This window comes from Phascolarctos cinereus, unplaced genomic scaffold (genome assembly GCF_003287225.1).
Source record: "Phascolarctos cinereus isolate Bilbo 61053 unplaced genomic scaffold, phaCin_HiC Scaffold_4;HRSCAF=312, whole genome shotgun sequence".
Lineage (NCBI taxonomy): Eukaryota > Metazoa > Chordata > Mammalia > Diprotodontia > Phascolarctidae > Phascolarctos > Phascolarctos cinereus.
This window is the reverse complement of record NW_027555847.1, coordinates 284,242,910-284,268,259: the sequence shown is the minus strand read 5'-3', so window position 1 is coordinate 284,268,259 and position 25,350 is coordinate 284,242,910. Positions and strand designations below refer to the sequence as shown.

The 25,350-nt window shown below is 36.3% G+C and overlaps 1 protein-coding gene across 1 annotated transcript in view; it reads left to right on the top strand.

Moving 5' to 3' along the window:
• Positions 1 to 25,350, top strand: part of KCNN2 (potassium calcium-activated channel subfamily N member 2) — a 190,947-nt gene that overhangs the window by 120,406 nt on the left and 45,191 nt on the right. The window contains exon 5 of the mRNA XM_021009472.2: positions 17,987 to 18,128. Coding sequence (XP_020865131.1) covers positions 17,987 to 18,128 — 142 coding nt within the window. The remainder of the gene's footprint in view (positions 1 to 17,986; positions 18,129 to 25,350) is intronic.

Sequence of the window (25,350 nt, the reverse complement as noted above, 5' to 3'; positions counted from 1 at the left end):
CCTTATTTCCTCTTGCACAATAGTATTCTATCACATTTATATACCACGATTTGTTCAGCCATTCTCCAACTGGACATACCCTTATTTTCCAGCTTTTTGTCACCACACAATCTGCTATAAACATTTTTGCACATATAGAATCTTTTCCTTTTTCTTTGATCTCTCGTGGGTATAGGTCTAGCATGGTATAGATGGGTCAAAGGGCAAGACTTTTTGTGTAATGTTTATACCTATTCACAGATCTACCAACAATGCATCAATGTGTCTTTTTTCCCCACAGGTCTTTCAAGGAAGAGAATCTAGAATTTTAAAGAAATTTAAATTTTAAAGTGGCCAGTAGTTCTTGTTACTGTAACCCAGGGTCCTACTCCCTATGAGTACCCTACATTGCCAACATGACTTTGTTTTTAAGATTAAAAATTTAAAACTTTAGCATCAATAAGTATTTATATGCACCAACTCTAAGATTTTTGGGAAAGGTTTGTAGGTGTGGTTTAGACACCTACTATGTCCCTGCTCTAGCAGACTTATAATTCAACTGCACAAGCATTTATTAAGTTCCTGCTCTCTTCAAGGCACAGTGCTACAAGCTAGGGATACTGAATTTATTAAAAACAAACCATACCCCTTGCCTTCAAAGTGCTTGCATTCTAATGGGAATGAGTTATAGAAAGTATGCAGACAGATATAACACAAATTAAGGAATGATGGGACAAAGTGTTAGACAAAGGACTCTAGGTAGATTTGAAACATTTTCAGCTTTTTTAAAATGTTTATTAAAATCTATGCTAATTGCTATATAGGTGAGCAAACTTAACTAGTGCCTGCCCTTTTCCAGAAGTGCTGGCTATGGTGAGAAGGGAAGTGGTAGGGGACAGAAGAGGGTGGCATTATCCAGGAAGGTGTAACATTGCTTTTCCTTTGAGCTTTTGGTGCTCAGTGGAATGATGGTGAGCAATTTTCTCCTATTTTTCATCTTTATTTATATTTACTTATTTTATTTGCTTAATTTTTCTGTACACCTCTTCTGTTCACCAGGTACAAGCCTCATGTCTTCTATTAAAATTCTTTATGCCTATGTTACCAGTCATCTTCTTCCTCCTCCTCCATCTTCTCCTCTTCCTCCTTTTGTCTATAAACACTTTTTGTGGTCTGGCCTGGCTCTTGATCTGTTGTTTAGATTTAGACATACAACGAAATTTCACATTTACTTCTGAATATGCTTAGAATGTAGCCAGTGGTCATGGACTCAAAACATCAGTCCCAGAATGGACCTGGAATAATCTTTTGGATTGAGCCTAACTAAGACTGTTCAATACTAGAATACTGGAACCTGTCTTACTCCAAATGTGTGCTTTTGTAATTGATTTCAAGCCCAATGAACTTTTTAAAACAATAGAGTATTCTCCACTCACCAGAATTCCTGGTTCGGTACCCATAAAATTTAGTTATGCACAATTCAGTTATGCAAACCTAGGTACAAAGAGTGGCAGCACCATCTAGTGACTACATACAACTATAGTCTCTGTCTTCCCATAAAAAAGCTATCCCTCACAGATAACTGCCATGCATTTGGAAAACAGCAGTTCCTAAAATAATGTATTTTACTATGCCAGTGTAGAAATTCCCAAATATCTATTTAAATATTAAATAAAATACATTTGATCACACTGTAAGAAAACTAATAGCAATATGCCTATTTTAACAGTCAAGGGATTGTTCCATTCCAAAAGGATACTAAACACAGATGATTCTGGTCTGGCCTTATTTGCTGTAACCCCATTCATAATATGTCATTGTGACTCTCTCTGTTTGCCTCACCTGCCCATGATTTTAGTATAGTATATCAAATCCATGAACCTGATGATTTTAAGAGTACAATAATATTCCTGGTTATAGAATCCTTTTTATTAACATAAATGGAAATTTTCAATAGAGCAAAAATATGACTGACCAGAAAACATATAGCTGATTCCTTCCCCTGTCCCTTTCTTTTTTGGAAATCTAATTGTCGTTTGAGGTAAAGACTCTAAGCTTTTGCTACATACGCTCCCAAACCCCTTTCCTTTTTCCTTCAATGAGTTAATTGTTTCTTTATTTAAAATGCCTTGTCTTTTAGGACTAGATTGTGTATGGTTTCTACTCAGTTGTTTCTCCATGTAGTACTCCCTTTATAACAAAATATCATGCTGATACCTAAACCAGAAAGAAAAAAAAAGAGAAAGAAAACTATAGACCAATTTCCCTAATGAATATTGATGCAAGAAATTAAATGTAAGTCTAGCAAGGAGATTATAGCAATATATCACAAAGATCATATAGTATAGCCAGATGGGATTTATATCAGTAATGAAAGGCTGGTTCAATACTAGAAAAACTATCAACATAGTTGACAATATCAATAACAAAAACAACAAAAGTCATATAATTATCTCAGTAGATGCAGGATTTTTTTTTTATAAAATATAACTCATTCCTGTTAAAAACACTAGAAAGCAGGGCAGCTAGGTGGCAGTTGATAGAGCACCAGCCCTGAAGTCAGGAGGACCTGAGTTCAAATGTGGCCTCAGACCAAACACTTGATACGTACTAGCTGTGTGACCTTGGGGAAGTCACTGAACCCCGATTGCTTCACCAAAGAAAAAAAACCACTAGAAAGTATAGGAATAAAATGGAGCTTTCCTTAAAACGATTAGTATCTAAAACTATCAGAAAGCATTATTTGTAATGGGGATAAACTTGAAGCCTTCCCAGTAAGATCAGAGGTTAAGCAAAGTTGCCCATTATCACCACTATTATTCAGAGTTGTTCTAGAAATGCGAACTATATCAATAAGAGAAGAAAATAAATGTAAGGAATTAGAATAGTCAGTGAGGACACAAAACTATTACTCTTTGCAGATGATATGATGGTATAGTTGATTCTAGAATTATTATTATTATTATATTATTGTGAAATAATTAATAACTTTAGCATAGTTACAAGATATAAAACAAAGCCACATAAATCATCAGCATTTCTATATGTTACCAAAAAAGGTCCAGCAGCAAAAGTCAGAAAGAGAAATTCCATACAAAATAAATGTAGACAATTTAAAATACTTGAGAGTCTACCTGCCAAATAATCCCAGGGATTATATGAGCACAGTTAAAAACTGTTTTCACACAAATATAGTCAGATCTAAACAATTGGGAAAATATTCATTGCTCATGGGTAGGCTGAACCAATATAATAAAATAAAAGTTAAAAATATAATGAAATAAAATAAAAATGACAATTCTACCTAAGTTAATTTACCTATTCAGTGTCTTACTAATCAAACTACCAAGAATTGTTCCTTTATTTAAAATGCCTTGTCTTTTTGGACTAGATTGTGTATGGTTTGTACTCAGTTGTTTCTTTATGTAGTACTCCTTTTACAACAAAATATCATGCTGATACCTAAACCAGAAAGAGAAAAAAAAAAGAGAAAGAAAACTATAGACCAATTTTATAGAGCTAGAAAAATAACATTCATCTGGAATGAGGTCAAGGTCAAGAATATCAAGGGAAGCGGTAGAAAAAAATGTGAAGGAAAGTAGTTTAGCTGTGTCAGACCTCAAACTCTATTACAAAGTTGTAATCATCAAAAATCTGGTACTGGCTAAGAAATAGAGTGGTGGGTCAGTGGACTAGATTAGGTATACAATATATAGTAGTATAGCATAGTAATTAATCGTTTATGCTACCCTTTAGTAAAATGTAGTTTCCCTGCTTATCCCATTTTTGCTTTTGCTTTTTCTGAGATTATGATTGCTACCCTTCTTTTTTACTTTAGTTTAAGTGTAATAGGTTGTTAAATTCTGGTTTTTAATCTATTCTGATATCCTCTTCCATTTTGTGAATGTGTTCATCCTGTTCACATTCACAGTTTTGATTACTGTGTATTTCCTTTTATCCTATTCTCCCATACTTATCCTTCTATATTTTTCCCCTGCTCTCTCTTTAAGAGTCTGTTTAACTTCTCTAACTGATGCCTCCCTAATTCTACCCACCCTGTCATTTTCTCTTTTTAACCCTTAACCTCTTTTCTTTCTGTTTTCTTCTTAGGTAAGATGCATTTCTGAAGCTATGTATATATGTGTATTATTCCTTCCTCTAGCCAGTTCAGATCAAAGTGAGGTCCAGTTTTCATCCTGCCCCACTACTGACCCATTTTTTTGAATTCATTTTCCCTATTCTTCTCTCTTCTCCCATCTCCCAGTACATTCTTTTCCATACTCATTCTATTCTTTCGAGATCGTTCACACACAAGAGAATCACTCGCAGGTCCTCTGTACTCTCTTTATGACCCCTGGTGATGATAAAGTTCTGAAGTGTAACATGTATCAGCTCCCCATACGAAAATGTAAACAGATTAATCTTGTTCAGTCTCTTAAGATTTTCCACTCATGTTAACCTATCTATGCTTCTCTTGATTCCTGTGTTTGCATATCAGATTTTTTACTCAGCTCTGGTCTTTTCATCAGGGATGATTGAAAGTCCACCCTCTCTTGTATCATTAAAGATCCATTTTCTCCTAATAGGATTATGCTCAATTTTTCTGGGTAGATTATTCTTGATTGTAAGGCAAGATCCTTTGTCTTCTGGAATATCATATTCCAGACTCTCTGCTCCTTAATATTGGAGGCTACTAAATCATATGTGATCCTGATTATGGCTACTCAGTATTTGAATTCCTTATTTTTCATCATGAGTTCTTCAGAATAGTCTTAGATCATTGTATTACTGAGAATAGCTAAGTCATTCACAGTTGTTCATTGTGTAATATTGCTATTACTGTGTACAGTTTTCTGGTCTTTCCAGGTTTTTCTGAAAGCATCCTGCTCATCATTTCTTATAGCACAATAGTATTACATCTCAATTATATACTACAACTTATTCAGCCATTCCTTAGTTGACAATTTCCAATTCTTTGCCACCACGAAAAGAGCTGCTGTAACTCTTTCTGTACACATAGGTCCTTTTCCTATTCTTTTTTAAAAATCTCTTTGGCATATAGAACTAGTAGCTGTGGTATTATCGGTCAAAAGGGTAAGCACAGTTTTTTCACAGTTAAAACCTTTGGGGGCATAGTTCCAAATTGCTCTCCAGAACTGTGGGATCAGTCCACAACTCCATGAACAGTTTATTAATGTCCCAATTTTCCCAAGTCCCTTCCAACATTTGTCATTTTCATTTTTTGTCATATTAACCAATCAGGTAGGTATGAATGGTACCTCAGAGTTGTTTCAATTTGCATTTCTGTAATCAATAGTGATTTAGAGCACTTTTTCATAAGATTATGATATAGCTTTGATTTCTTCTTCTGAAAACCGCTCATTCATAGCCTTCTTTTTTGTTTAAATTATTTTCATTTTATGGAATAAAAAAATTAAATTATTTTTAATTTATGGAATAAAACAAACATTTCCATAACAGCACAATAAAAAAGATAATTGCACATGAAACTATAAATCTACTATGCACAACTTGCTATTCCTTTCAAATTTACAATAAAATTATCATGTAAATTTCTTTTTTTTCCTTTTTCTTCTATGCTCCCCAACACCCTAGAGATGGCCACCATTTGACACAAATAGGGATATATATATGTAAAATTACTTTATACATACTTCTAGTTATCAGTTCTTTCTCTGCATGCAGATAGCGTCTTTCTTCATATGTCCTTTATAGCTAACTTGGGTATTTATAATAGTCGAAATGACTTACTTGCTCAAAATCATTCTTAAAACAATATTGCTGTTACTGTATACAATGTTCTCTTCGTTCTGCTCTTTTAACTCTTCATTATTTCATGCAAGTCTTTCCACATTTTTCTAAGATCATTGAGCTCATCATTTCTTATAGCACAGTAGTATGCCATCACAATTATATATTACAACTTGTTCAGCCATTCCCCAATTGATGGGCATCCCTGCAATTTCCAGTTCTTTGCTGCCACCAAGAGAGTTGCTATAAACATTTTAGAATATATAGGTTCCTTTCCCTTTTCCCTAATCGTCTTTGGAAATAGATCTGGTAGGGTATTGCTAGGTCAAAGGGTATAGGTAGTTTAATAACTCTTTGAGTTATTAACTCCAGATTGCTCTCCAAAATGGTTGGATCAGTTCACAATTCCACCAAAAATGAATTAGTGTCCTAATTTTTCCACATCCCCCCCACCATTTTTCACTTTGCCCTTCAATCATTTTAGCCAGTTTGATAGGTGTAAAATATCTCAAGGTTATCTTAATTTGCATTCAATAATAATTTAGAGCATTTCTTCATATGACTATAAATTGTTTTGATTTCTTCACTGGACAACTAACTGCCTATTCCTATCCTTTGACCATTAATCGGTTGGGGAATGATTTGTATTCTTATAGATCTGACAAAATTCTTTATATATTTGAGATATGAAACTTTTATCTGAGAAACTATCTATAAAATTTTCATAGCCTTCTTATAAATTTGACTAAGTTCTCTTCCAGTGGAGAAATGAGGCCTTTATCAGAGAAATTTGCTATAAAAATTTTTTTCACATTTTCATATTTTCAATCCTATTTTCCCTGTCTCTGTCTCTCTGTCCCTTTTTGTCTCTGTCTCTTTGTCTCTCTCACACACACACACTCACTTTCTCTATCTCCTGTTTCACTCTCTCCTCAATAGTATTTTGCTTCTGGCCACCACCTCCTTTAATCCACCCTCCATTCTGTCAGTCTCCCCATCTTTTTCTTATCCCTTTCCCCTCCTACTTTCCTGTGGTAAGATAGATTTCTGTATGCAACAGAGTGTGCATGTTATTTCCTTTTTGAGACAATTCTGATGAGAGTAAGGTTCAAGCATTGTCCACCGCTCTTCCCCATGTTCCACTCCAGTGTAAAAGCTCTTTCACGTGAGATAACTTACCCCATTCTCCTTCACCCTTCTCCCAATGCATTCTTCTTTCTCACCCCTTAATCTTATTTTTTTTTTAGATATCATCTCATCATAGTCAATTCACACCCATATCTTCTATCTATGTATTCTCCTTCTAACTGCCATAATAATGAGAAAATTCTTAGGAGTTACAAGTATCATCTTCCCATGTAGGAATATAAGCAATTTAACTTTATTGAATCCCTCATGCTATCTCTTTCCTATTTATCTTGTTATGCTTTTGTTGAGCCTTGTATCTGAAAGTCAGATTTTCTATACAGCTCTGGTCTTTTCATCAGGAATGCTTGAAAGTCCTCATTTCATGAAGTGTCCATTTTTTCCTTTGAAGAATTATACTCAGTTGTTTTTTGTTTTGTTTTGCTTTGGATAGGTGATTCTTGGTTGTAATCGTAGATTCTTTGCCTTACAGAATATCACATCCCAAGCCCCTCTGATCCTTTTATGTAGCAACTTCTAAATCTCGTTATCCTGACTGTGGCTCCACAATATTTGAATTTTTTTCTCGTTGCTTGCAGTGTTTTCTTCTTGACCCAGGTGTTCTGGAATTTGGCTAGAATATTCCTGGGAGTTTTCATTTGGAGGATCTCTTTCAGGAGGTGACAGGTGGATTCTTTTAATTTCTATTTTACCCTGATTCTATGATATCAGTGTAGTTTTCCTTGATTTTTTTTTTTTACTTATTGGTGAGGCAATCGGGTTAAGTGACTTGCTCAGGGTCACACAGCTAGTAAGTGTCATGTGTCTGAGGCCACATTTGAACCAATGTCTTCCTGATTCGAAGACCAGAGCTCTATCTACTGCGTCACCTAGCTGCCCCTTGATAATTTCTTGAAAGATGATGTCTGGTTCCCTTTTTTTGATCATGGCTTGTAGGTAGTCCGATAATTCTTAAATTATCTCTCCTGGAACTATTTTCCAGGTTAGTCATTTTCCCAATGAGTAGTTGCACATTTTCTTCTATTTTTTTTTCATTCTTTTGGTTTTGTTTTATTGCTTCTTGATGTCTCATGGAGGCATTAGGTTCCACCTTCTCAATTCTAATTTTTAAGGAATTGTTTTCTTAAACGAGCTTTTGTACCTCCTTTTCCATTTGGTCAATTCTGTTTATTAAGGAGCTCTTTTCTGCAGTGAATTTTTATATATATTTTTCCATTGGCCAATTCTGTTTTTAAGGAGTTCTCTTAAATAGATTTTGGTGCCTTTTTTAAAAACTACTTTGCCTATTCTATTTTTTAAGGTGTTGTTTTCTCCAGTATCTCTTCAGTATGCCTCCTTTACCAAACTATTGTCTTTTTTCATGGTGCACTTGCATCAGTTTTGTTTCTTTTCCCAATTTTACCTTTACCTCTCATATTTGAATTTTAAAACCCTTTTTAAGCTCTTTCAGGAATTCTTCTTGGTCCTGAGACCAGTTCATAATTTTTTGAGGTTTTGGATTTGCTACTTAGACTTTGTTTTGTTCTGAGTTTGTGTTTTGGTCTTCCCTATCACCATGTAACCTTTCTGTAGTCAGATTCTTTTAGTTGTTGTTGTTGTCTGCTCATTTTCCCAGTCTATTCCTTGACTTGAAACTTTATATTAAAGGGGGCCCTTCTCCCAGGGTGGAGGGGGCACTGTCCTATGTTTCAGGGTTTTGGGGTTGCTGTTTTCAGAGCTATTTCTGGGGGGTTGTAAGTTTTCAGTTCTTCCAGGATGGCATGATCAAAGGAAAGGTGTGATCATTGCTCTCTTGGCCTGTGCTCTGGTTTGTGAGTAACCACAGCACTATTTTCCACCCTGGAACTGTGACCAGGGTCCCCACTGCTCTGTGGCCACACACTGTAGTATCCTTGTCACTTTTCTTGCGCTGAAACTGTGATCCAAAACCATGTATGGGCAACGCGACAGAGTCCTGCACCCAGTGCCAGAAAAGCATCCTCTATATTCCCCTTCTGAATAGTTGTCTCACCCCATTACTGTCTGTGGGCTGAGAGCCCTGGAAGCTGCTGCTGTTGATTCAGTCACCCCCCCACTCCCTGCTTCTAACTTGCCAGGGCACAGTGTACAATGGACTGCATTGCACTCTCATCTCAGTGAGACAGATTTTTTTCTGCTGACCTTCTAAGTCATCTTGGGCTGGAAGTTTGTTGCACCCTATTCTTTTGCTGGTTCTGCCACCCTAGAATTCATTTTGGGGGGGGTTTTGTTGTTGTTGTTTTTTAGGCAATTGGGGTTAAGTGACTTGCCCAGGGTCACACAGCTAATAAGTGTCAAGTGTTTGGTCTTAGGCCAGATTTGAATTCAGGTACTCCTGACTTCAGGGCCGGTGCTCTATCCACTGTGCCACCTACCTGCCCCCCTAGAATTCATTTTGAGCCATTATTTTTAAGTTATTTGGAGGAGAGTTGGGAGGAGAACTCAAGCAAATCCCTGCCTTTACATGGCCATCTTCACTCCACCCTCCAGTGTATTCTTTCAATTTCTACTTTGCCCTTTGCTTCTAAAATATATGGACAGTGTTATGATTTCTTGAAATATGTCTTTTTTGTTCCTTGCTTTTAGGTAGTCCTATGATTCTTAATGGCAGATAAGTGGCACAGTGGATAGAGTGTTGGGCCTGGAGTCAGGAAGATTCCTCTTCCTGAGTTCAAATCTGGCCTCAGACACTTACTACCTGTGTGACCCTGGGCAAGTCACTTAACCCTGTTTGCCCCAGTTAACTCACCTATAAAATAAGCTGGAGAAGGAAGTGGCAAACTACTCCAATGTCTTTGCCAAGAAAACCTCAAATGGAGTCACTAAGAGTCGAGCATGACTGAAAAATGATTGAAAAACAAAACCGATTCTTAAATTTTTCTCACCTTGATCTGTTTTCCAGGTCAGTTCTATTTTTTTTTCTTCTGTTTTTTTTTTAGGTCTTTTGCCTTCGTTTGATTTTTTTCTTTCCATGTCTCATGGAGTTATTTGTTTCCATGTGGCCAATTCTAATTTTCAAGGAGTTATTTTCTTCAGTAAGATTTTGTATTTCTCTTTCAAATTTTTAATTTTCTTTTTGTATATTTCTTCCATAGATCTTTCCTCTTTTCTCATTCTTTTCCTCCAGTATTTTCAGTTGATTTAAAAAATAATTTTTAGCTCCTTTTTCAACTAGTCTAGGAATTCCTGTTGGACATGTGTCCCAGATACAATTTTCTTTTTGGCTTTGCTTATAGATGTTTTCTAGTCATTCTCTTTTTTGTGTGTTTGTGTCTTGAACATCTGTTACCGTAATAGCTCTTTATTATAAGCCTTTTTTTCTTTTGTTTGTTTGCTTATTCTTCCAGCCTACTTCTTGACTTTGGACTTTATGTTAATGCTGTGCTCTGAACTCTTCTGAGTTTGGAGGGAGGTGGTGTCTGGCCTGAACTTCTTTCCTCTTATGTCTTTCTGCTGCTTTCACAGTTGCAGATCATGCCCTAAAAAATTTCACTGCTTTCAAAGTGGTGTGATCCAGGGGGAGGTCTGTTCACTTCCTTCCTGGTCTAAGTTCTGTATATTCTTGGTCCAAATCTGCCTCTATCCATTTGTTTTTGTTGGAAGTTTCAGCAGATCAGTACTTGACTCAGCCACTGTTGGCCCACTGAAAGGCTCGGTGATCTGAACTGTTTTTCCCCATTGGTCTAAGACATTGTGCACTGCTCTTGGGATCCAAACCACACAGCTACCATTTGTTTCCGGAAATTTGTTCCCAAAACCATAGCTTGGGATTGGTCCTCTTCACCCTGGATCTGTGACCCAGCACTGGCAGCACAGCTGCCAGAAGGACCCCAAATCTGCATTCAATCCTTGCTCAGGGATCTTCTGGGATCTCTTTGTAGTGCCCTATTTAAACCTTCTCTCAGGATTTTGGTACTGGAATGCTCTCTAAGATCTGTCACTGTACCATCCTCTTGGCAAGACCATCCCATCCCTAAACCACCCTGATATGGAAAAATGACTCACTGAGACTTCTTGGCTTTCTTGATCAGAATTCAATCTGGTGCGTTCTCTAGGTCAAGTCATAGCAAGGAGGGCAGTGTCACTGGATCTCAGGGTATGTGTCAGGGGAGGAGGGGTGTTGGTGTAAGATATTAGAAGAGAGGAAAAGTGATGGCAGGAGCAGGGGGTAATTATGAAAACCTTTTAATGCCAAACAGGATTTAATATTTGATCCTAGAAGTGATAGGCAGCCATTGGATTCTACTGAGTAGGGGAAAAGGGGGGTTGGCCATGGCCAAACCCACCCTTTAGGAATAACACTTATGGCTAAATGGAAGATGGACTGGATGGGGCAAGTAGACCATCATCAAGCTATTGCAGTAGATCAGGCATGAGATTATGAGAACCTGTACCAGGTTGGTAGAAATGCCAGATTGTAAGAAAAGGTAATCTGTGCGAGAGATGTTTTAAAGCTAAAATCAACAGATCTTGGCAACAGATTGGATACGGGGGATGGGGGTGGAGAACACAGTGAGTGAGTGAGAAGTTGAGGATGATACCTAGGTTCTGAGCCTGGGTGACTGGTAGGATGATTGTGTCTTCCACAGTAATAGAGAACTTTGGAAGGGGGGTATATAGGGGAAAGTATGGAGTTCAGTTTTGGACATGTTGAGTTCAAGATATCTACAGGACACTTCATCCAAGATGTCTAATATGCACATTTTTCATGACTTGCTCTGGCCCTCACAATTCATAATCAGATGACCAATTTCCTTATGATGGCCCTCATCAAATTTGGCTAGGCCAGTAGAAAACTTAGGAAGGGAACATGATGACTTTATTCTTATAACCCAGTCTCTAAGAAAAAAAAAAGCTCTAATAAGCTAGCCTCTAAGTTTCTCTGCAACATTATTAGGCCTGTGCCAACAACCGCAGAATCACAGAAGCCTCCCTGTTCCTTCCTAGTAATCCACTCAATGACATCAATAATTCACATTATTACAGTTCTTTAATGCTTGAAAATCTATCTTCCCAACATCCCAATGAGGTTGACCTCACAAGTATTATCATCCTTATTTTAAAAGTGTTGAAATTAGAGTGCAGAGAGATTAAATGTTACTACTAAATGTTTTATGCATAATTTGAACCCAGAACTCCTGAATCTTTTGATCTGGCACTCTGGAACTACTCCACACTGCCTCACGTCCTTGAAATTTGGCCATTTGACATCCGCTTAAAGATCCTGTAAAGCAGCCTATTCCATTTTTTCATAGTTCTATTTGTTGTGTTCTTCCTTATATTAATCCAGTTCATTTAGCTATCCTCAAAACCATCTAACCCCACTATTTTAATATCTTTATGTATCTTGAATGCCTGTTTTTAATTTCAAGTGCACAAAATTATTTTCTGACCAACTTAATATTTTAATTGATTGAAACTGGAAGATTTATTCATTAATCAATAATGCATTTCTTATTCAGGTAGTCCTTACTATGAAACATTTGTAAATATAACAAATACTGGCAAAATGTTTTAGAAGTTTAAGACAGTTTCTTTAGAGTATATTTCTTTATAGGGATCTGGGTAGGAACTGGACCTTTGATTTCATTAGGGTAGAGAACTCCCAGGTGAGGGAAATCCCTCCAGCAACACAGGTTCACACCTTCTCTTTAACTCTTAGTCTTAGAACATGGCCTAGAACACTAAGAGATTAAATAATTTGACTATTGTTATGTGGCCAGTGCGTATCAGAGGAAGGAATAGAGCCCAGATCTTCCTACCTCCAATGCTAATAATGGTATATAAATGGCAAAATGTTAACACTTGGAGGTGAATTTAGTGATAACATTTTGTTGTTCAGTGGTTTCAGTCACATCTAACTTGTGACCCCCTTTGGAGATTTTCTTGGTAAAGATACTAGAGTGGTTTGCCATTTCCTTCTCTAGCTCATTTTATAGATGAGGAAACTGAGGCAAACAGGGTTGAGTGACTTAACCAGGGTCACACAGGTACTAAGTGTCTGAGGCCAGATTTGAACTCAGGAAGATGTATCTTCCTGACTCCAGACCTGGCACTCTAACATTGCCTTGCTGTTAAATCTTGTATTTTATCTAGTTTGGCAAGGAAAATAAATTATAATTCCTATGAATGCCTATTTTGGTTACCAACTGTCCTCATCTTGATTATTTACAATCAAATATGTCATGTAATATACATTATAGCATGAGGTGCCATTTTTAAAATTCTTTCTCAGGAGAATGTTATTATTGCATACACAAAGAGGATAATTTAACATTGAAGGCAAAGATCCCAAACTACTAAAAGAGTAAATCTTAGTATATTTGTTATTCTAAATTAAGTCCATATGATTCCATACCTCTAATATTTAGCACCGTGTTTTTGCACATTGTACCACTCAACAAATATCTGATGAATCATTATTGCAGTGCTATATTCCCTATATCAAAGGTTTCAAACACACAGCCCACAACACAGCTGAGTGCAACCCAAGCCATTTATTTGACGAACTAAATGAAATACAGTAAAACCTAGATAATATTACATTTTAAAACTAAGTCAATATTCAGCCCACAGGGATCCTTATCTAATGGATTAGTGGTGCCTGCTTCTATTTGAGTTTGACAGTACTACCCTACATCATATGCCAATGTCATATTCCCTCTGTCAGACAGATAAGGGTTTGGGAAATAGATCACAAGCCTGACATAGAGGCATGATACATTAGTGATGTGGGACTTCATTTATAAATCCAACAACCCCCATCTCTCTGTCTCTCTGTTTCTCTGTCTGTCTCTGTCTCTCTCCACCCCTTTCTGTTTCCCTCCCTCCCTCTGACAAAAGCAGTAAATAACTTCTTCATTTGCCTTTGTGTTGTCTCCTTTAAAGTGTGAAGGAGCCAGTAAGTAGAAATTCTATTCTGTGTATGATCTCATTAACAGAGAAAAATTAGTTGCCAGTGTCGAAATGATGAGATCTTGCCTGCACTATTGCAATAGCCTTCTCATTGGTTTCCTTGTTTCAACTCTCTCCTCACTCCAATCTATCTTCCACTCAGTTGTCAAATGGATTTTTCTAAAACTTAGATGTGAACATGTCATCCCACATGCACGCATAAACACACACACATTCAATACATGCTCCCTATTATTTCCAAGATCAAATATAATTTCTCCATTCAGCATTTAAACCCTTCACAACCTTTCTACTTTTCCAGTCTTCTCACACTTTCCTCCCCTCTCTGAATCCTATGATTCAGTCACCCTGGCCTTCACTCTTTTCTTCATACACACCTTCCAACTCCTGATTCTGTGCCTTTTCCCATGCATAATATTCTCTCTCTCTCCTCACCTCTGCCTCCTAGCTTTTTTGGCCTCTTTTAAGAGTTAACTCGAATTTTACCTTCTATATATTGTGAGTGCCTTCCTTCTGAGATTAGTCAGTCAATAAACATTTATTAAGCATCTTCTATGTGCCAGGCACTGTGCTAATTGTTGAAGATACAAAAAAAAAGCAAAAACAAACTCTGTTTTCAAGGAGATCACAGCCTAATGGAGGAGACGACACATAGCTATGTACAAACTATATGCAAGATAATTGGAAATATCAGAGGAAAACAGAGGGAAAATTGGGAGATGAATTGTCATGTTCAAGGAAATAGTAAGGAGACCAGTATCATGGGATCACCAAGTATTGTGGGGGAGGATTGGGGCAGGGGAGTGTAAGATGTAAGAAAGCTGGAAAGGTTAGAGGGGAAGATTATAAAAGGCTTTGAATACCAAACAAGGAATTTTATATTTGATCCTGGAGGTGACAGGGAGCCATGTGGTCAGAAATGCACTTTGGGACATTGACAACTAAATAAAGGATGGACTAGAGTGGGGCAAAACTGGTAACAGGGAGACCAACCAGCAAGTTGTTGCAATAGTCCAATTTTGAGTTGATGATCATGTCTGTACAAGAGTAATAGCAGTGTCAGCAGTGCCTGGCACATAATAATACAATAATAAACAATAAATACTTGTTGACTGACTGGGATTACAAAGCTAGATAAATCACACATCTTCTTCTTAAGGTGCTTACACCCTATAACAGTGATAGAAGGTAGTGAGGACAAAGAATGAACCCAATTGAAACTTTTTTTATATTATGAAATATCTATGTATTTATTTACATCATTGTAAAGTAGGAGTAACTGAATCAGGGAATCAATCACCCCAGCTCTCCACTTCTTCCCCTCAGTAACAAGAAATTATAGCCCTAATACCTTATTTAGGGAGAAGAATCTGTGTACTTTTGCCTTACCTTGCCTTGGCCTAGGCCTCCGTGACACATTGCCTACGATACCCCTATTCTCACATCTTCACTCCACTACCAACTTGGACTCCAGGTTCCCTGGCTCTGATAGGTGAATTTTTGCCTTTTCTTCCCATGGCCCAGTCCTCCATAACACTTTTCCATCATCTATTCCACCATGATCCCAGGGTAAAAACATTCTTGCCCCACCCCCCTTTCCAGCATCTCTTTATGTTATTTTCTTCTTTTAGTATTTAAGCTCCTTAAGGGCGAGGACTGTATTATTTGCTTGTATTTGTATCTCTAGCTCTTGGCATAGTGCCTGGCCCATAGAAAGTGCTAAGTAAATTATATCTATCAATCAGTCTATCTTTACCATCTGTCTACTTATCTATCTATTTATCTAGCCTCTCTGTGAATCAAGGTCATTAAAACTAGGTGTGAATGACTTAGTTAATCATGGTGGGATATGGTGGAATGCTTTAAGTCATTGAATGAAATGAAATGAAATGATGCTACACAGGAAATATGTTGGGATTAGTTGAGGAGACTCAGTCATGCGCTATGAGGTTTGTATAACATAGGGAGCCCATTCAGACTTAGCATCTGAATGGTGGGTCAGAGAAGAGAGCAATCTATTCTCTCAGAGAATTGCTTGGGGGAAGGGGAGGCGGGAAGTAAAAGCCTCTTTTTTCTTCTACCAACATTGACCAGAGGATGACCTTGTGAACTTTGAAGGGTCAAAACACTTCCCATTGACATCCCAGCAGTGTCCCCAGAACAGGAGTGGCTAGTGGCCGCCTAGGAGAAACTAGAGAGAACTCTTAACACCCTTCACTGTCCTTTCCACCCCACTCCACTGCATTCTGTCCTACCCAATCCCTTCCCCTACTTATAGAAATAGCTTTATATGCTTTGGCATCTCTATAGCTGGCCGGTTCCAGCTGGACAATAGTGCTATTTCCTCTACCTTTCCGCCTCCTCCCCTTCTCCTATTCTCCCTCTGTCCATGTGGGGAGTCATACATTCACATGTGGGTGCTCTGTTCAAAGGAATATAAATGTTGATCACTTATACTTCAAAGATATATTGGGGTTTGGGGGCTAGATTTTTTTTTCTTCCCTACTTGTTCTGCCTTTTTTTGCCGTTGTTTTTAAACTGGAACAACTAACTCTTTTGTCCCATGTAGATTTCATCCATGATTTCTTGAAATATAGACCTGAAAAAACAGGCTTGATAAAGCTCATTGGGATTTAAATGGAGCTACTTAACTATGTCTTTAAAATTAAAATTTTAAATTAAATTTAAAAATTTGGGAAAATTTAAAATTGTCTCAGCTTCTTACTCTGTCAATTGGAGATAACGATAGCACTTCCAGGGCTTAGGACTGTGCTTGGCATATAGTAAGTATTTAATATATGCTAATCAATAACTGATACTGAAGGAATTTACATCCCACTGGTAGATAAAGAGGCTGGGGTGAGAAAAGATAAACATGTATACAGTTAAGTGAGTGTAAGGGAATTTTTGAAGGGACACCCCACTAATAACTGGAAGAATAAAATAAACTATTCAGAGGGGCTATGTTGAGCTGAACATTAAAGGAAGGTAGATAATGAAAGGCAAAGGAGGGGACAGCTATATATTTGGTATCAGAAATAGCTTGTACAAATTAATGGTGGTGGTAGGTAGAATATCAAATTCTGGGAACAACATGAAAGTACAATTTGGGTAGAAAGTAACTTATTAGACAGCTTAATCAGATATTCCCTCCCCTGTCCAAACACATGGTATTTGAAAGTGCCTTACATCCATTTTTTTTTCAGACTTCCATCTGTATTTGGAGGAACTGGGTCCATAAATAGTTGATATCATGGTTAAGTACTACTTAAGATCACAGATCTGATCATAGATCTCATCAGTGGCAGAGCCAAATAGAAACTAAATGTCCTAAGCACAAGTCACAGTATGCTTCTGGATTTTTGTCTTTCTCTAGTTAATTCAATGGGATGAGTATGATACAAATTAGGTCAAAATGTTGGTTTCAATGTTGATTAGTTGTCTGAACTCAATCCCGTTATCACAGAAAGCATGCTTCATTGTAGTTACAAATGAATGTATACCCCAGAAACAGGACAAACCCATTACTGAAACCACAAACTCTAAGTGGAATTTGTGAGCAAGCCATGTTTGAATGATATGAGAAGTTAACAACTGATACCAGCAAGTTTTTAAAAGATTAAATTAGAGGCCAATGGTCTCAAACCCAAATTCTGTGTTTGCCTGTAAAACTAATCTATTTGTGCTAACGCTCTATATATCTTTGTTTTTCTTCACAAGGATTTGTTAGTCACATTAATCTTTCATTCACATATTCATCTTAACAAAGAGAGGAAGGGGGCAGCTAGCTGGCACAGTAGATAGAGCACCGGCCCTGGATTCAGGAGGACCTGAGTTCAAATCTGGCCTCAGACACATAACACTTACTAGCTGTGTGACTCTGGGCAAGTCACTTAACCCCATTGCCTAGCCAAAAAACAACAACAACAACAAAGAGAAGAAGGTTATATAATATAGCTTGAACAATCTTCTTGTAAACAATTTGTAATTTATTTCTCATTTAACCACCTCTAACCTCCTCCCATTTCAAGAAAGAATACAATAGTTTAGGGAGTAGGTTTAAAGAATAATTTTAAGGCAAGTACAAGTTGCCCTCAACTGCCAAATGTTTAGATTGGTCAATTGATAAAGGTTTTATTTTCTTTTTTTTTTTCAGGTACCATGATCAACAAGATGTCACTAGCAACTTCCTTGGAGCAATGTGGTTGATTTCAATAACTTTTCTCTCCATTGGTTATGGTGACATGGTACCTAATACGTATTGTGGAAAAGGAGTCTGTTTACTTACTGGAATTATGGTAAGTGATACTTCCCTCTCTCCACCTCCTTTAAACTCTGTTTTAATTCACTTCTAATAAGAATATATTTAGGTTGTTCTATGCATGGATTAAGTCACTTCAAACTAATTTACTACTTTCTTCCTAACGGAAAACTAACATGTTTGTCTTTTTCGCTCTTTTCATCCTTTTCATTTCAATTCTTCACTTTATGGAGTTCCATGTAAAACATACTATAAGTAGTATCTACCTCAGTCTATACAACGTCACTTCTTTTTAGAGCCAGGACACAGTATGGTTAGCTGAGAAGTTATTAGCTTTTAACAGTTAAGAAGAAAATTTCAAGGATAGAAGCTTACTAAATTGGAAGCACACCTAGTTTGTGCAGTTGTGCTAACATGGGATGTTACATGCGACAATATCATAGTTGAGTGATATATTTTATCACAAACAACTTTAAATTTCTAAACACTTAGAGCATTTAATACTTCGTAACATTTATTTTTAGTTGTCCTGAGTTTTTTAGGGAGCTGGTTCTGTCTCCAAGCTAATTTTATCATGCCTTTCCTTTGGTGGAATTGATTTTAGTGTGTGTTATCATCATAAACATTATTTTTTTCTCGGTAGGTTCCTAAGTATGAAGATGAATGGGAATTTTGAACTCCTTAGGCTCTGGGAATGATAGAGTGACCTATTGTTTGGGCTTTTGAAGTCAGGCATATCACCTCAATATGCCAGGCATGCCTCACTCTGAACTGGGAATGTTCCTTTTCCTGTTTCAGGGCTATATACAGACCAAGATCTAGTTCTCTAAAAAGACCTCCCTCACACCTGGCCCCCAACCTAGATTTTTGCCTATGTGATATCTAACAATGGTGGAAAATACCTTCTTTGACATAATTATGCATTGCTAGACTGAGGCCAAACAGATACCTCATTAGCCATGAAAATATAGCTACGATCAATTATAAGATTGCCAATGGCAACTCGGTGCCTAAATTACTAGTCCTAGTTATAAAATATATGTAATTTCTGTCAGAATTTATTGTTATTTGCATAGTATAAATCTACCTATATTCAGAATTGTGGTGAAAATTATTTATCCTACTTGATTTACATAGAAACTTATTTCTTATATTGTATGTTTAACATGGCGTTATTTCCTTTATTTTCCAAATATAAAATGATGTGATAATGTTGATAATGATAACATTTACATAAAAGTCTTCCTAGAAAGTCACATAACAAGATGTTATTTATTAAAATACCTCACAATTATAGGCTGTTTTTCTACCAGCCTTCTAATTAGAAGGTTCCTCTGGGTCCTTTATGGAAAAGTGTTCCTTCATCTCTAGTCTTGAATCATGTCTGAGTATGGGCTAATATACAGTGACTTACGTATTGTTGGATAAAAGCTAAATCCAAGGTTAATCTTTCTTGCATGACTAACAACTGTACATTGATCTTTCCTTGGTTTTTCTTTGTCCTGAATTCAACTGTACTCCACCAATTCTATTTCCTTTCTCAACAGACTTCTTATTTTGACATTTTTGACTCCATGATCAAGTTTCATTGTAGAATGTAAACTTTAAAATTTGAAATCCATTGTCATCAGCATGTAAATTTTTATTAAATGCCTGTCACATGTAATGTAGCATAATACATTCTGATTAAACTGCATGAACTAAGGGAAACATTAAATATAAAAAATAAATACTATATGAAAATAAAGCAATGCAGCTCCTCCTTTCTAACCTTGTATTCTCAAATACCAAATTCAGGCTGACATAAATTAGCCTTTATGTCCCATCCCACACTTCTATCCTGCTCAAAGACTTTGTCTAATTGATGTCTAATTGTCTATTACATATCTTGAGTAAATATATCTGAAGAGGGTTTACTTATTTGTGGAAAATTCCACTCATCCTTTATGAATGGTACAGTTTATACTACATGTAGCTATTAGACTGTTTCTATACAGTTGGCTAGACAAATTTATCTGATGCTGGGTCACAAGGTAGAATTTTGAGGGAAGTGATCTTAGGATGATATTCATTTATTCCATTCAATAAACCAGCTTCTATGTTATGTGTATATGTCATGTGATGTCTCCATGAATTTGGACAAAGAGTAGACATTGTTCTCTAAAAGACCAATATAGTAAACATTTGCCTGTACTGTGCAAAACAAGTCAATCCATCTTTAAGAGCCCACTTACAATAACTTTTAATGACCAAGTGTGATAGGAGCCACCTGTCTCCATGCAAAGCCAGGTTTTCCTTAATAGGTATTGAGACCATCCTTCAAACCTAAAGGCCCAAGCTGTTGACATTAGTTGAATACAAAATAGCCATGAGTAGCTGCAGTAGCTCTTTGATGCTTGGCTGGTGGAAAATGGTGGATACTCAAGCAAGAGATCTTCACTCACGTGAATCAAATGGAGGGATCCTCAGTGCCTATCTTTGTTGCATACCCTTTTCTATGGCTAAATCAATTTCCTTTAATTAACTATTGAATGACCCACAAGCATCTCATTTTGTTCCAGTACCAAAACCCAAACTTGGTCTGAGGCTAGCCCTGTCCAGAACAATAGGACAGAATACAGCAGAACCATCACTTCTTAACTCTCAACTGTCTTTCGAGACAGTATCCACAAGTCTGAAATATTTTTTGCTCATCAAAAATCTCCTCAAAAGTGCTATTTGATTTCTTTTAAATTATCCAATCAAGACATGATTTGTTTTTATGTCAGGTGGTTATTTTACTTATTAAGAAATAGACTTCCATTCTTCGGTTGTTTGTTTTCTTATGACTGGATCTCCCCATCTCACGCAAACTGGAAATTAAGTAGCCACTCATGGGCCTGATCCTTGGCCTGATCCCATCACCTATCATACCAGGAGCTTTAACCTGCTGAGTTATTGCCATTTGAGCTGGTGACCCTTGGCTCCCCACCCACACCATATTGGTCTAGGACTTAATATGGATACTCTATTGGCTTTTGTCCAACTGAAGCTCAGAATTCCTGATCAGCTTCATTCTCCCCCAGCCTCAGAGACTACAGGCATGTCCCAGGCATACTCAGCCACTGTGTGTGTTTGAATAAGTGAACATAGTACATTCTTTCTCTCCCTTCTGCAGTTTTATGAAGAGGAAGTATAATATGTGCTATTATTAAGACAAAAGAACTATTGTCAGTGAATTACATCTTGCATTATTTCTCTGAAAAGGATGAAAATGTGTTCATCCTTATCTTTTTGTATTAAGTTTCATTTTCATTAAAATTATCTCATTGGTGTGTGAGTATGTATGTTAGAGACAGGTGGAGCGAAGGGGTTTGATAATATGCTATGGCATTTGTGATCTTTGAAGTTATATAATTCTTCCTTTGATTACACCTAACAGGGCTCCCACATTTTAATAATAAAACACAGTAAGAAACTAACATAATTGTGTTCTTTCCATAAAGTTGAACTAATTATTTCATCCCATAATATTAATATATATTAGCATTTTAATAGAAAAGCTTCAACTTTAAACAGGGTGGTTTTGTCATTTTTAAATGGAGAAATGTTGCCTACAGAAATATTTAATCATATTTCAGAAGTGAGAATGCACGTTTAAAATAAGTCATTTCCTTTGCTTCAGGGACTTTACAATTTAGTAGATAATGTCAACAAAGTACTTAAGCAGGGTGGATAATAATATCAGTAAGAAGTAAGACATTCTATAGGTAAGTTGACTACCTACTTACTATAATTTGCATTTTAAGCTAACCTATCTTGTTTCTCCTGCATTGGTAGAGTTGTCATCAAGTAACTATTATAATACCATACTGTTGCTACTCTTTGAAGGAATATAGTTGATGATGGAAACCTAAATGTCAATGATTTTTTTAATTAGAAAAATTGAGAAATGTCACTTTTATTATAGCAAAATTTGCTAAAAAATGAATTTTCTAATATAAAAAAATGTGTTATGTGTTTGGTGTCTATTATTCTGTATGCAATATATAACCTGTCCTTTTAAATATGTGTCCTAATAAATTCTTAATAATAATAAAGTAATAATAATAACAGTAATGTCTTAGAACAAGAGTAAAGATGTTATCAAAGAATTTGAATTATATGACAAAGAGAAAAAAATGGTCACATGGCAGGATTGAGAGAAAACAGGTAGATGGCCAGTATCAGTGGAAGAGTGTTCCACTGGTATTCTGAAGAGAAGGCAAGTGAAGATGGTCTCCAAGCATATTGGATAGACCCCTATGGAAAACTTTTGGGAGGACATGGATAAGAGCCACACAAGATGGGCAGACATGGATGAATTAAGATTTACGTCGTTAGAGGGAACTTCCAAACTGATGAGATCAAAAATTCATTAAATATTTGAATGTATGTATTCAACTGTGTCAGGAATAATTCATCATTAGTGCTTAGAGATTTATTTTATAAGATTAATCTTAGAGTCATTACTTTTTTTTCTTCTCTACCTCCTTGTCAGTTTAATGCTTTGTGGATCAACTTGTTCTTGTGACTACCCCACTAAAATTCCTTTCTCTGGCTGTCACACCCCTATATATATATATATATATATATATATATATATATATATATATATATATGTTATATCTCTCCGTTAGAATGCAAATTCATAAAAAGCAGGTACTGTCTCATTTTTTGTATTTACAAACCCAACATTTAGAGCAGTACCTGGCACATTGCAAGCACTTAATAAATGGCTTTTCATTTATTCATTTTTGATTGATTAGATTCCCAATGTAATGTTTTACATATATTAGTTTTAATGTCCAGGCTCTCTCAAAAATAGATTTAATTTTCTAATATCATTTTGCCCTTAGATCATGTTGTAATATTTCATTAGGCAGCTAGGTGGTGCAGTGCATAGAGAACCAGGCCTGTGGTCAGGAAAACGCATCTTCCTGAGTTCAAATCTGGCCTCAGACATTACTAGATATGTGACCATGGTCAATTTACTTAACCCTGTTTTTCTTAGTTTCCTCATCTGTAAAATGAGCTGGAGAAGGAAATGGCAAACCACTCCAGTATCTCTGCCAAGAAAACCCTAAATGGCGTCACAAAGAATCAGACATGACCGAACAACAACAACCAAACTTATGCATTTTTAAAATTAATGAACTAATTTTGTTTAAATATAAATAAATTTCATTTAAATGTTATTATCTCTTAAGTATATTCATTTTGTAAAAGGAAACAGAAAGTTCCTGCCTGGGAATTTTCTAGGAAACAAAACAATTCTCTTAAAGTCTGAAGTAAATATATAAATAAGAATAATTATGTCATTTTACCTACTGCGTGGCAGCATAGAGTAGTAGATAGAGAGCCAGCCTTTGAGTTAGAAAGACCTGGGTTCAAGTGTGTCAAATTTGCCTCTGATCACTACTGGTTGTATTGCCCTCAGAAGGTCATTTAATCTTTCAATGTCCTAGGCAACCTGGTGACACTAGGTTGCAGAATAGGTGCTAACCTGCAATGGTAGAGAAAGTTTCTTGATCGATTAACTGTTACAGTTCCCTATACCAGTGAAATCGTGGATCTGGATCAAAGAAGGAAGGAAGCAGCTATCTCAAGAAAAACTACATTTAGGGGGCAGCTAGGTGGCGCAGTGGATAGAGCACCAGACCTGAAGTTAGGAGGACCTGAGTTCAAATTCAGCCTAAGACCAAACACTTGATACTTACTAGCTGTGTGACCCTGGGCAAGTCACTTAACCCCAACTGCCTAAAAAAAAAACAAACTGTACTTAGATGGTTCTATAGTCTCTAAGGATGTGAAAACTGGTAGATTAGATATTTTCAGGTTTCTAATTAGAAAAAAAAGATCTATAGTATTACATTTTCAAAATTCCTCCTCCTCCCTAAATGTTTACAGCATCAAATTTGTGTAATATTATGAAATCTAGAATAATAATAATAATACCACATAGCATTGATGTATCACTTGAAGACCTGCAAAGCACTTTATATGTATATATTATCTCATTTCATTCTCATGACAGTTTTGTGAAGTAGGAGTTATCAATACCCCCATTCTTACAGATAAAACTGGAACTGAGGGAGGTTAAGTGATTTTGCCCAGAGTCACACAGCTAATTAGTGTCTGAGGTTGGATTCGAATCCTGTTCTTTCTGACTCCAACTCCATTACTCTATCCACTATGCCATGCTGTTTGTGAATTTTTTTTAAATCACAGAGTGACTCAGGCAGTAGTAAAAGTCAGTAATTTTCTACCCCATCCACATCAGCCATAAGAGTTACACTAAATTAATTATTGTATTTCAAAATGCAATGACCATGGGGAGAGAGAAATGGCTAATGTAAAAAAAAATTAAGCTGTGTGTGATCTGTTATATTGTCTGCTACCTTTTATTCTGATGAAATAATAGTTCCCTTTTTCTATAAGTGAACATGCTCAGGATTAAATGCTGCATATTTTAAGCCGTTCCCTAAATTTTATGTTTAAGTCAATGAGCGAACTGTCAAGAATGGGATCCTTTTTAATCTTTCATAGAATGTTTTTTATCAGAAATCTTGAACATCAAATAAAGTTTTAAAGGAGTATTTTACTGTTTGGTTCTTTCATGGATATTCAACTAATCTTACCAACAAAAGGACCAGATGAGAAGAACCTATCTTTAAATTCTTACAACAATTTCTATTTTATGCAGAGCAGCAGGAGGGGATGATGGGCCTTTTCAGTCATAAGGCTAAATTTCCCATCAGTGCCCTAAATGGATCTTCACTTCTCCCCTCAGTGGATCCCAAGAAAAATTCATAAGAAATGTGTCTGCTGCTTTCTTCTGGGTACAGGCAAGTATAGCTGGAAGTTTTTGTGACTTCCCAGCACTCCTTGATTCCACTCCTCAGCTAGTATCCCTGGTTGGCACTGTTATATCTCATTCATGATAATTCTGTGAGCAAAATTATCAAATAAAGTTGATAACCAGGTTTAAAAAAGACTTATTTTCTTCCAAAAGTAGAAGTAGAATTGACATAAAATAATTTATTAAAATAAGGTCTGAATATCTCACTCTGAATTTTACCATTTAGTTACTTGTATTATATTGTGCTTCACATCAGAAACATAACTCTTCTTTATGATAAGCAAAATTAAATCAACATTCATCCTGTAAAATGTGTCTAGATTCAAGGATCTGGAAACCCCAAATTTCTCATACAGGGAAATTATTTTTGAAATTCTCT